This window comes from Eptesicus fuscus, chromosome 5 (genome assembly GCF_027574615.1).
Source record: "Eptesicus fuscus isolate TK198812 chromosome 5, DD_ASM_mEF_20220401, whole genome shotgun sequence".
NCBI lineage: Eukaryota > Metazoa > Chordata > Mammalia > Chiroptera > Vespertilionidae > Eptesicus > Eptesicus fuscus.
The window spans coordinates 100,718,591-100,731,875 of NC_072477.1; the positions used below are offsets into that span (position 1 = coordinate 100,718,591).

General features: G+C 38.3%; 1 protein-coding gene across 2 annotated transcripts in view; it reads left to right on the top strand.

Moving 5' to 3' along the window:
- LOC114227992 (coiled-coil domain-containing protein 7-like) overlaps positions 1-13,285 on the top strand; it is a 245,064-nt gene that overhangs the window by 165,381 nt on the left and 66,398 nt on the right. The window contains exon 20 of one of the 2 annotated variants that reach the window (XM_054716617.1): positions 11,773-11,895. The exons of the other annotated variant lie outside the window; for it this stretch is intronic. Within the exon in view, the coding sequence (XP_054572592.1) occupies positions 11,773-11,895 (123 nt within the window). The remainder of the gene's footprint in view (positions 1-11,772; positions 11,896-13,285) is intronic. 2 annotated transcript variants of the gene reach the window in all.

Consider the following 13,285-nt stretch of genomic DNA (forward strand, 5'->3'; position numbering starts at 1 on the left):
AAATGGAAATAACCAAAGTGAAGTATCCTTCAATAGATGACTGGATAAGGATGATGTGATGCATATGTAAAATGGAATACTACTCAGCCATAAGAAAATATTAAATACTGGCATTTGTTACAGCATTGAATAGACCTTGAGAATATTATGCTAAGTGAAATGAGCCAGATAAAAGAAGTTAAGAACCATAGGATTTCACTCATATAAAACTGAAAGCAACAAATGAACAAACAAGAGAAACAAAATTCATAGTCTCAGACATCAATATGGTAGTTACCAGGATAAAAAGGTGGGGATAGTAAAGTGTAAGGAGAGGTCAAATATATGGTGAGGGAAGAAGATTTGACTTTGGGTGGTGGACACACAACGCAACATACAGATGATATATCATAGAATTGGAACCTATATAATCTTATTAACCAATGTTATTAACTTGGAACCTATATAATCTTATTAACCAATGTCACTACAATACATTTAATTTAAAAATAGGCATAGAGTGGCTGAATGGATAAATATTTTTAAAGAGACCAAACTAAGAGACATGCAAAAAAAGGAAAATATGTAAGAATTACTTCGAAAGTCAACTGGAAGGACCTGATGACTGACTGGATGTGAGAGATGTGATTGCCTCACAACTTGTCAGAAACATCTACAGAAACAAACAAGGTACTCACTCTTCTCTGCCTCAGAATGCCATCCTTGATCCAGACCTATTTTGGGTGCCTGGCCCCTAGAAATCAATGGAAGTCTTTGCTGAGATGGAATTTTATGTCAAGTGGTATTGAACTTGATGAGGACTTACATCAAGGATGAGAGGCTGACCAGAATCAAAGTACCCAAGGCTGACAAGGGTATGGTGGGAAAACATTTTTAAACAGCTGTCATTCATGATAGGAAGGCAAGGGTTTTAAGCTAATGATATGAGAACAGCACGGACAGACTTGATAGCCCAGATTGTTAGCAGCTAAACGAAACTGCAGTGAGAAAGAAAGAATGAGGAGGAGGGGGAGGAGGAAGGAAGGTGGAGTAGGAGGAAGAGAGGAGGAGGAAGAAAGAAGAAGGAGGAGGGGGTGGGAGGAGAAGGAGAAGAAGAAGAAGGAAGGGAGAGGAAGAAAAGGAAGGAAAAGAAAAGAGAAGAAGAACACAGCAACTAAGCCACCAAGTGAGACTGGGTGGCACAAATACTTCAAGGGATATTGACAATGCATATTTCCTTCTCTTCACACAAGGAAGTCTGTCTTTGACAAGTGTTGCAGTTCACCCACCACAAATCTCCACTTATAAGGACAGGTATAGGGGGATGAAATACCCTATTTTCTGACACATATAGGCTAAACAAGGAATAGAAATCAGGAAGGTGTGCAGCTCCCAGGTCCTGAAATTTAATTACTGGATCACCGCTTTTAGTTCTTGATTACATTAAATTCAGGTTAAGGACTACCAACATGATATCCTTCTCCTGCAAGGTATATGGCTAGGTAGAACCGGCCGACTCTGTGTCTTTCCTTCCACCTAGGATGAGTGTAAAGGCTTACAGAGGCCACAGGTCTGCTAGTTTTCTGTGCCACGATCCTTGGAGCTGCACCATTGATCTGGCCCCCTGCCCTCTGCACCCCCACAGCACATAGACACTATCTCCTCCCACCCCTTGGAGAAAAAGCCAATTCTCGCCTGGAAGGGAAGGTGCAGCCCAGGTAGTGTCCCCTGGTCCTTTCCCTGTAGCCCTCCCACTTTTTTAGTCTAGGCAGTGGAATTGGAGGAGAAAGACAAAGCGGAGGATGTACCTAACTCCTATGGGTTATAGGGTGCAAGAGAGGCTTCCACAAATTCAGTCTAGAGGAAGAAAAACAAAACAAAAATAGAATCACAACAATTCAGGGCAAATTAAGCACCAATTTGCGCAGGTCCCTAAGAAAAGCTCAGTTTCTCTCTCCCAGTGATCAGAATTTGTGAACCCAGGGACAAGTGGGATTCTGGATGCCTAATCCACGGGGTTATAAGAAATTGCTTAAGAAACTCCAGAGGCAATTCTGCAGGGACCAAGTGTCTGGACACATGAGCAGGTGCATGCCAAATTTCTGCTGGTGGGACCCCACGGCTCCCTGGGCCCAGCGCACAGACCACGACCTTATCCTCTACCATCACCCTGCAGAATTCACCAGAGAAGCTCCAGTTTCCCAGTGGTTTCCTGAGGCCCCAGGGTGCACCTTGCAGCTCCCTCCCCACTCCCTACTTCCCAGCCAAACCTGTCCGGGTGTCCCAGGCGCATCACCTGTTGTCCATGGCTAGGCAGCCCTGCCATCAAGCTTGGCAACTGAGTGTGCTTCCTCCCAACTCTAGGTTGGAGGGTGTCCTCTCTCACCCACACCCTACCTCCTTTGACCATTTATTAAAAACTAGAGGCCCATTGCACAAAGATTCATGCAATAAGCCTTCCTTCCCCTGGCTGCTGCACCAGTTTTCCCCCGGCACACGGGACTCAGGCCTTCGCTCTGGCTGCCACCTTCCATCTTCACTCTAGCTGGAGCCTTCAGTCTTTACTCTGGTGGGAGCCTTCAGTCTTTGCTCCAGCCTGAGCACCACTCCTGTAGCTCCCTCCGCCCCCTTCCCTTCCCCTCATAGCAGGCATTCTGCCCTGTCCGACCTGGCCACTCCATGACTGCATGTGTGCTGCCCAGGGCCCAGAGTGGCTGGTGGGGTGGGGCCGCCTCCATCTTTGTCATTTAATTTGCATACTCACTCCTGATTGGCTAGTGGGTGTCGTGAAGTGATTATCAATTTGCATATTTATCTTTTATTAGTGTAGATTAGAGCATAACCAGTTATGAGAGAGAGAAAGAGAGGAAGAGAGAGAGGGAGAGACAGGGACCAAACTATATTGCTAAACAAGAGACTCACTTCAACTTTAAGGACACACATAGAGTCAAAGTGAAATAATGGAAAAAGATATTCCATGTCAATGGAAATCAAATTAGAGCAGGATTAACTACACTTATATCAGACAAAATAGACAAACTCGGAAGTAGTAATAAGAGACAAAAATCATTATATAATGATAAAAAGATCACAAGTATATAAGCATTCAACATCAGATACCTAAATATGTTAAATACTAATAGGTGTAAAGGGAGAATTACAATAATAGTAGGATATGTCAACACTCCACCCCCAACAATCAGTAGATTATCCAGACAGAAGATCAATGAAAAAAAATTGAATTTGAACTATAGGTAGGCCAAATTGGTCTAAAAGTCATATAGAGTGCATTCCATTCTTTGCAAGTTCACACACAACATTGTCCAGGATAGATCATATGGTATTCACAAAGCAAGTCTTAGCATATTTAAGTATCTTTTCTGACCACAATAGTATAAAAGGAAAAACCAGTAACTAGGTGAAAAATGGAAAATTCACAAATATGTGAAAATTAAACAACACACTCCTGAACAATCAATGGGTCAAAGAAGAAATAAAATATAAAATTAAAAAAAAATATTGGAACAAATTAAAATGAAAACTCATCACATCAAAACTTAGGGGATGATGCAAAAGCAGTTATAAGAGAAAAACTTATAAACTAGAAAAAGAAGTACAATTAAGCCCAAAATTGGCATATGTAAGGAAATAACAACATCAGTGTGAAAATAAATGAAATCGAGACCAGAAAGACAATAAAAGGATCAAAGATGCTAACGGTATTTTTGTTGTTGGTTTTTTTTAAAGGTAAGCAATGCTGACAAACCTTTAACTAGGCTAAATAGGAAAGAGAGAAAAGACTCAAATAAAGTCAGAAATTAAAGAAGAGACATTACATGTAACACTACAAGAGATACAAACACTATAAGAGATACTATAAATAATTATATGCTAACAAATTAGATAACCTAGAAGAGGTAAATAAATTCTTAGAAACATACCACCTACCAATACTGAATCATAAAGAAATATAAAATCAGAACACACCAATAGCAATAAGAAGATTTAATCAGTAATTAAAAAAAAACATTAAAGAATAGTCCACCTACATGGTTTCACTATGAAGTTTACCAAACATTTAAAGACAAATTAATACCAATCCTTCTCAAACTCTTCCAAAACAAAAAGGAGAAAGTTTTCTCAAGCTTATTTTGCAAGACTAGCATTATTCTGATACCAAAGCAGATAAGAACACCACAAGAAAATAAAACTACAAATCTGATAATGATATCCCTGATAAAAATTGATGCAAAAATTCTCAACAAAATATTAGCAAACCAAATTTAACAGCACTTTAAAAGGATCCATACTCCATGACCTATGGCATACAAGAATGTTTCTACCCATCTAAATCAATATATGTGATATACAACATTAACAAAACGAAGGGTAAAAATCATATACTCATCGCAATGGATGCAGAAAAGGCCTTTGATGGAGTTCAAGATCTTTCCATGATTAAAAACTCTCAACAAATTTGGCATAGAAGGATATACCCAACAATCCCACAGCTAAATCACAGTCAATGATGAAAGTTTAAATGGTTTTTCTATAAGATTAGAAATAATATGCCTACTCTCATCACTCCTATTCAACTTAGTACTGAAATTCCTAGTAATCTGGCAAGAAATATAAAGAAAACGGGCAATTAAAAAGAACAAAGTAATATGGTATAGTCTCTCTTTGCAAATAATTTAGAGAAAATTCTAAAAACTAGAACTAATAAGCAAATAAAGTTGAAGGTTAGGAAAATCAAAATATAGAAATCTTTTTCATTTCTATACACTAAGAATGAACTATCTGAAATAGAAATAAAACAATTCCATGTACAATAGCATAAAAAAATAATAGAATACTGGGGTGGATACTTAAAAATAGAATACTGGGGTGGATACTTAAAATACTGGGGTGGATACTTTCATTCACAGCCCAATACTGGGGTGGATACTTAATAATAGAATACTGGGGTGGATACTTAAAATACTGGGGTGGATACTTTCATTCACAGCCCAACCAGGTGTCAGTTGGGCTGTGAATGAAATATCAAGACCTGGTGTTAGAAGAAGAGGCATACCCTCAACGTGAGAGAACCTGTCCTCCAAGGACCCTTAGCCCTGTTGGCTCAAGTCCAGGTTGGGATTGCCCTGGGGAAGAGTGATGGGAGACAGGGCTGGACTCTATTTGGCCCCTAAGTTGAGGGTGCCCAAGGGTGAGGCTTAATTCTAATGGCATGTCCTTGAAAGCACTATGGGCTGGTGGCTGCATGCTTTGTGAAGGGCCCTTTCATACCTATCTTTTCTGATAAAAGAGTTTTCTTGGTCAGATGGGTACAATGCACTTTATAATAAAGGTTGAACATGTACACACACATGCACACACACACACACACACACACACACACACAAAGACTTCTTAGGAATAAATTTAAGCAAGGTTGAGAATGATCTATCTAAACAGTAAAATCTATAACACTTTGATGGAAAAATTTGAAGAAGCACATATAAATGTAATTATATCCTGGGTTTATGCATTAGAAGAGTTAATGTTTTTAAAATATCAATACCCACCCCCATCCATCTATAGATTCAATGCAATCCTTATCAATATTCTAATGGTTTTTTCCAAAAATAAGAAAAATTTGTTGGAACCACAAAAGACTCTTAATAGCCAAAGCAATCCTGTGAGACAAAAACAAAGGTAGAGGCATCACATTTCCTGATTTCAAACTGTTACAAAGCGATAATAATCAAAACACGATGATACTGACACATAAACAGACCATGCACCAATGGAACAGAATCAATTGCCTGAATATAGCCTCATGGTGACAACTAGTATTTCACAAGGGAGCCAAGAATACTCAATGATATTATCTTCAATAAATGGTTTGGAAATTTTGACATCCACATGCAAGAATATAATTGACTCATATTTTATATCATTAACAAAAATTAAGTTGAAATGGATTAAAGACTTAAATGTGAGACCTAAACCCTTAATATTTCTCCAAGAAAGCACAGAAGAAAAGAAAATCTCCTTGACATTAGTCTTGGTGACAATATTATGGATCTTCCACCGAAAGCACATGCAACAAAAGCAAAAATCAACAGATGGGACAACATCAAATTTAAAAACTTCTGGCAAGAGGAGAAACCAAGATGGCGACATAGATAAACACCTAAACTGCCTTGCACAACAATTTCAAAATTACAACTAAAAGACAAAACGGACACCATCCACAACCGCAGGAAGGCTGGCTGAGTAGAAATTCTATACTAGAAGGAAAGAGAAAAGCACACTGAGACTCAGAGGAGCTGCAGAAGGCACAGGTACAGAGACACGCACATGGAGAGGACTAGCAACTGAGTATGCAGCTGGCTTTCTCAAGCAGGAGGGAGACAAAAGCTCCCAACTGCACTTAATTCCTGTTCCGGGTGAGACTCTGGGGACCCAGACTCATACAGGGAGAAACTGGACTGTCAGGAAAGAGAAAAGCACACTGAGACTCAGAGGAACTGTGGAAGGCAGAGGTACCGAGGCTGGCTTTATCAAGCGGGAAGGAGACAAAAGCTCCTGACTGCTCTGAACTCCAGTTCCAGGAGAGACTCTGGGGACCCAGACTCATTCAGGGAGAAACTGGACTATCTGGCAATGGGCAAAACTCAAGGGTGGCTTTCTCTAAGATGTGCTTTCAGCAATTATTGTGGGACACTGAGATCCAAGGGCCTCTTAGGGCAGGGCTGATGGGAAGCCAATGCTGTCTGCTCTGCCCTGAGACTCCGCCCCATCCAAGCTGAACACAGAGGCTTTTGCAAGTCTTGTCTCATAAGGGTGTCTCCAGCACAGAAGTTCTCCCAGCATAGACACAGCTGATCCTCACAGCCAATTGGCCTGGAGGTCAATTCCTCCCAGTGATACCAACAGCAATCAAGGCTTAACTACAACAAGACTGTGCACACAGCCCACAAAGGGGTGCACCAAGAGTGTCCACCTCAGGTAACTGGGGAGGCTGAGCCACTGGGCCCTATAGGACACCTAGCACACAAAGCGACTCTATCAACTCAGGAAAGCAGCCAAAATGCAGAGACAAAGAAACAGGTCACAAATGAAAGAAATGGAGGAAAGCAAATGACTGGATATAGAGTTCAAAACCATGTTTATAAGGTTTTTCAAGAATTTTCTAGAAAAGGCCGATAAATTTAGTGAGACCCTCAAGGAAATGAAAAAGGACCAACTAGAAATTAAGCATACACTGACTGAAATAAAAAATCATATACAGAGATCCAACAGCAGACTAGATGATTGCAAGAATCAAGTCAAAGATTTGAAATACAAAGAAGCAAAAAACACTCAACCAGAAAAACAAAAAACAAAAAGAATCCAAAAATTTGAAGATAGTGTATGGAGCCTCTGGGACAACTTCAAGCATACCAACATCAGAATTATGGGGGTCCCAGAACAAGAGAGAGAGCAAGATACTAAAAACCTATTTGAAGAAATAATGACAGAAAACTTCCCCCACCTGCTGAAAGAAATAGACTTACAAGTCCAGGAAGCACAGAGAATCCCAAACAAAAGAAATCCAAAGAGGACCACACCAAGACACATCATAATTAAAATGCCAAGAGCAAAAGACAAAGAGAGAATATTAAAAGCAGCAAGAGAAAAACAGTTAGTTACCTACAAGGGAGCATCCATACGATTGTCAGCTGATTTCTCAACAGAAACTATGCAGGCTGGACAGGAATGGCAAGAAATATTCAAAGTGATGAATAGCAAGAACCTACAACCAAGAGTACTCTACCCAGCAAAGCTATCATTCAGAATTGAAAGGCAGATAAAGAGCTTCACAGATAAGAAAAAGCTAAGGAGTTCATCACCACCAAACCAGTATTATATGAAATGCTGAAAGGTATTCTTTAAGAAGAGGTAGAAGAAGAAAAAGGTAAAGATAAAAATTATGAACAACAAATCCATATCTATCAACAAGTGAACCTAAAAATCAAGTGAATAAAAAATCTGATGAACAGTATTAACTGGTGAATATAATAGAATCAGGGGCATAGAAAGGGAGTGAGTTGACAATCCTCAGGGGGAAAGGGGTGTGGGGGTGCAGGAAGCGACTACAAAAATCGTACACCTATGGATGAGGACATTAGGGGGGGTGAGGGAGTAAAGCAGAGGGTGGGGTGGGAACTGGGTGGAGGGGAGCTATAGGGGGGGAAAGAGGAACAATTGTAATAATCTGAACAATAAAGATTTATTTTTTAAAAAATTAAAAAAATAAAACCTTCTGGCAAAAACAAAACAAAAACCATCAGCAAAATAAAAAGGTAACCTACAAAATGGGGAAAATATTTGCAAACCATCTATCTTACTAGAAGCCTGGTACATGAAATTCATGCACTGGGGCGGCAGTGGCGGGGGGCGGGGGGAGTCCCTCAGCCTGGCCTGCGCCCTCTCGTAGGCCCTTAGGATCAGGCCTAAGCCAGCAGTCAGACATCCCTCTTGCAGTCCAGGGCTTTCGCAGTCCAGGACCCCTTACTCCTTACCACCTGCCTACTACCACTGCACTCGCCAGCCATGAGCCTGGCTTCTGTCTGAGTGGCGCTCCCCTGTGGGAGCGCACTGAAGACCAGGGGGCAGTTCCTGTGTTGAGCATCTGCCCCCTGGATTAACATTTTTGTACAGTCTCTTCCTGCACCCCCACACCCCTTTCCCCCTGAGGATTGTCAATTCACTCCCTTTCATTATAGCAACAGGTCGTTCCTGGTCATTCCGCTATTAGGGTCAATTTGCATATTACCCTTTAATATATAGGATAATTGTTAATATCCAAATTATGTAAGGGGCTAGTAAACTCAATAGCAAAAAACAAACAAAAAATGTGATTATTATAAATGGACAGAGGGCCTGAATAGACACAAATAGTGGACAGAGGGCCTGAATAGACACAAATAGTCAATAGGTACACAAAAAGGTATTGAACATTACTAGTTTTAAAAATGCAAATTAAATTATTATAAATGGACAGAGGGCCTGAATAGACACAAATAGTCAATAGGTACACAAAAAGGTATTGAACATTACTAGTTTTAAAAATGCAAATTAAAATCACAATGAGATATTATCTCATACCTGTTAGGATGGCTAGCATAAAAAAGACAAGAAATAGCCTGTTGGGGGTGGCTCAGTGGATGTCCATCTATGAACTAGGACAGTGGTCAGCAAACTCATTAGTCAACAGAGCCAAATATCAACAGTACAACGACTGAAATTTATTTTGAGAGCCAAATTTTTTAAATTTAAACTTCTTCTAATGCCACTTCTTCAAAATAGACTCGCCCTTGCCTTGGTATTTTGTGAAAGAGCTACCCTCAAGGAGCCAAAAAGCCACATGTGGTTCGCGAGCCGAAGTTTGCCGACCACGGAACTAGGCGGTCACAGTTTAATCCCCAGTCAGTGCACATGTCCGGGGCTCAATCACCAGTCAGGGGCATGCAGGAGGCAGCAGACCAATGATTCTCTCTTTTCATTAATGTTTCTATCTCTCTTTCCCTTCCCTTTCCTTTCTCTGAAACCAATAAAAACATATTTAAAAGAAGACAAGAAATAAATGTTGGCAAGGATGTCGGGAAAATGGAACCCTTGTACATTGTTGGTAAAATTGTATTTGACACAGTCACTATGGAAAACAGCATAGATGTTCCTCCAAAAATTAAAAATCGAACTACCATAACTTAACAATCTCACTTCTGGATATGTATCTAAAAGAAATGAAATCACTACCTAAAGAGCTATCTGCACTCCCCTTTTAATTGCAGCATTAGTCACAATAGCCAAGACATGGAAACAGTCTATGTGTCAGTAGACAGTTAACGAGATAAGGAAATTTTGATATAACATACACAATGAAGTATTGTTGAGCCATGAAAAAGGAAATCCTGCCAAAGCTTGAGGTCATTATATAAGTAAATATGCAAATTATGTAAGGGGCTAATACAACTCAATAGCAAAAAAACAACCAACAATGTGATTATTATAAATGGACAGAGGTCATTATATAAGTGAAATGAGACAGAGAAAACGTTTGTATGATCTCACTCATATGTGGAATCTAAAAAAACTAATCTCCTTGAAACAGAGTAGAATGGTGATTACTAAGAGTGGTGGGGTGGAGAAAATGGGGAGATGTTGGTCAGAGTACAAACTTTCAGTTACAAGATAAATCAGTTCTGCCCTGGCCAGGTGCCTCAGTTAGTTGGAGCATTGTTCCATACACCAAAAGGTTGTAGGTTCAATTCCAGGTTAGGGTACATACTTAGGTTGTGGGTTTGATCTGCAGTTGGGGCACATACTAGAGGCAACCAGTTGATGTTTCTCTCTCTCACATCCATGTTTCTCTCTTTCTAAAAAAATTCAATAAACATATCCTCAGGTGAGGATTTTTAAAAAAGGATGAATCAGTTCTGGGATTTAATGTACAGTGTAATTACTATAGTTAACAATACTGTATTATACACTTGAGAGTTGCTAGGAAAGTAGATATGCAATATTGTTACCACAAATTTTAAAAAGCTAATTACATATGGTGATGGAGGTTTTAACTACCCATATTGTGGTAAGCCTTTCATAATATATACATGTATCATATCATCATGTTGTACTCCTTAAACTTATATAATATTACATGTCAATTATATCTCAATAAAGGTGGGGGGAAATAAATAATTTTGCATAGGTCCTTCTTTTCCTCCATTAACCTCTTCCAGCCCACTCCCTTCCCTTCCCCCCCGCCAGGCCCTCACCACTCCACTGTGTCTATGGGTTATGCATATATGCATACAAGTTCATCCCTTGATCTCTTCCCACCCACCCTCCCCTCCCTTCCCTCTGAGGTTCATGCTTCTTTGTCTCTGGGATGCTTCTATGTCTCTGGGTCTATTTTTGATCATCAGTTTATTTGGTTCATTAGATTCCACATATGAGTGTAATACTTTCAACAAGAAATATTTTTTAAATAATATTAAATAAAAAAGAAAAGAAAAAAAGAGAAAGAAAAAATGAAAAAATAAATGCATATCTACATAAATAAAATAATAAATAAATAAATAAAATTTGGTATAGATATATATTAAAAAAAAACACACACTTTTCCATATGCAACAACATGGATGAATCTGGAAGACATTAATGCTAAGTAAAATAAGCCAGTCACAGAAGTACAAATACTGCATAATTCCACTTACATGAGATGTAAAGTACTCAAAATCTAGGGACAGATTAGGAAGAAATTAGTTGTTCAATGGGTATAAAGTTAGTTTACATTGGATGAAGCTCTAGAAATCCATGTATAGCATTGTGTCTAGAGTTAACAATACAGGGCTGTGCACTTAAAATTGTTAAGAGGGAAGTACATGTGTTAAGTGTTCCTATTACACACACAAAAGCAGGGACACATAAGATGTCTTTGGAGGCGATAGTTATGTTTATTACTTTGAGAGTGATGATGGTATCCTAGGTGTATGAATATGTTCAAACATCAAAATATATACATTAAATATGTATAAAATTTTGTATACTACGTATACCTCAATGAAGCTTAAAATAAGATGCTATCTAGGAACACAGAATAAAGACAGGAAGAAAAAATAATGAAATAATTTATAGAAACTGGAGTAATAAAAATATGGGAAGAAAACATTATGTATCCATAACTAAAGACATGGATTTGAGGGAGTAGTGTGAATATCCAAAGTCTTCATGTAATTTTCTTTTTAAATTTTATTTTAGGTATGAATTTATTTAAAAACAAAAATAAGTTCTCATATCATCAAAAAGGTTTGTCCACCAGGCACATCACATCAACTAAATTCCCAACAAAAGTGATCAATTTATCACCCTTTGACAATCAAGGTAAAAAATTATACTTAAAGACATAAAATAAGTATGTAATTAAAATAGTTTTGTAGTATGGTTTTTTATTTTGCATCTTACTTTTTATTAAAATATCTTAAGTGAATCCTTGCAAGCCTAAAAATGAAATGGTTTTATCTCTCTCTTTTTTTTTTTTTTTTTTTTTTTTACTGGCAGGATGATATTTCATGGAATAGAATTATTTGTTCAGATATTTTCCTATTAAAGGGCATTAAGGTTTTTTTTAGTATTTTGTTCTTTTGTGTTTTATTTTGTTTTTTGTTTGTTTATTTGTTTCGCTTTTTACCACTAGTAAATGTATTCCTAAACATATCCTTATGTATTGGTACTTTTATCTCATTGAGATAGAGTTCCAGGAGTGAGATTGTTAAAGCATACATGGATTTTTAACTTTAAAAGACATTTTTAGACTGCATTCCTAAACGGCTTTTAAAATGAACATTTTCACCAGCAGTTTTGAGAGAGAAATATTTTCTCTGCATAACCATGAGCCATACAGATCAGTGGGGTTTTTTTGTGGGGATGTGAGGGTTTTTCATTTATGCTCATATGACAGTTATTGAATCATATGTCATCTTATTTTAATTTTTCATATTTGCTAGTGATCTTTTTTACTATATAACTACCCCAAACATATTTAGCATAAGCAGTAACTATTAACATAGCTCATATTTAGGAGGTAGTAGTGTAGACTGGGTTGGGCTAACTTATGCATCTTTGGTCAACTTGTGGTCAGTGGTTTTACTCACATGTCTGGCAATTGGCTGGCTATTATTTGGGTTCCATCAATAAATAGAAACCTCATAGGTGTTTGAAAAAAAAAGAGCAATAATGGGAAAAAAACTAATTAAGTACAAATTTGTTAACTAGGTAATTGAAAGTATAAAAAATCTGTAAAGTAACATGGAAGAAGAAATTTCAGGAAAAAGGTTGCCAAACCTAGGGCTGTAGAGGATGCAGCTTGGCTGATACTGTGTCTAACTTTTTAAGAATGGGCCCAGACATGTTTCCAAAGAGAGGCACTGCTAGTGTATCAGGTGGAGAGTTCAAATAAAACTGATTCTTAAATGTTGGAAAAAATACAAACCATTTACATTATGGAAAGAACTTCTGTTCCTGGGATAAAGAAATATTGCTGGGATGATGTTCACAGAAACTGAAAAGAGACATGAATCTCTCAGGAAGCTCATTGGTAACAAATAGGAGAAACAAATCCCATGATCTCTAAATTCAGTCTCCCTCTAGCATACCCTGTTTCACTGCCTAACTTGGAGCTACCTGGCAAAGCAAGAATGTGGTTTTCAGAGTTCAAGATCCAGAATACAAAGCAGAGTATAGAAGGGTGGCTAGGGAGTTAAGAGAAAATCAA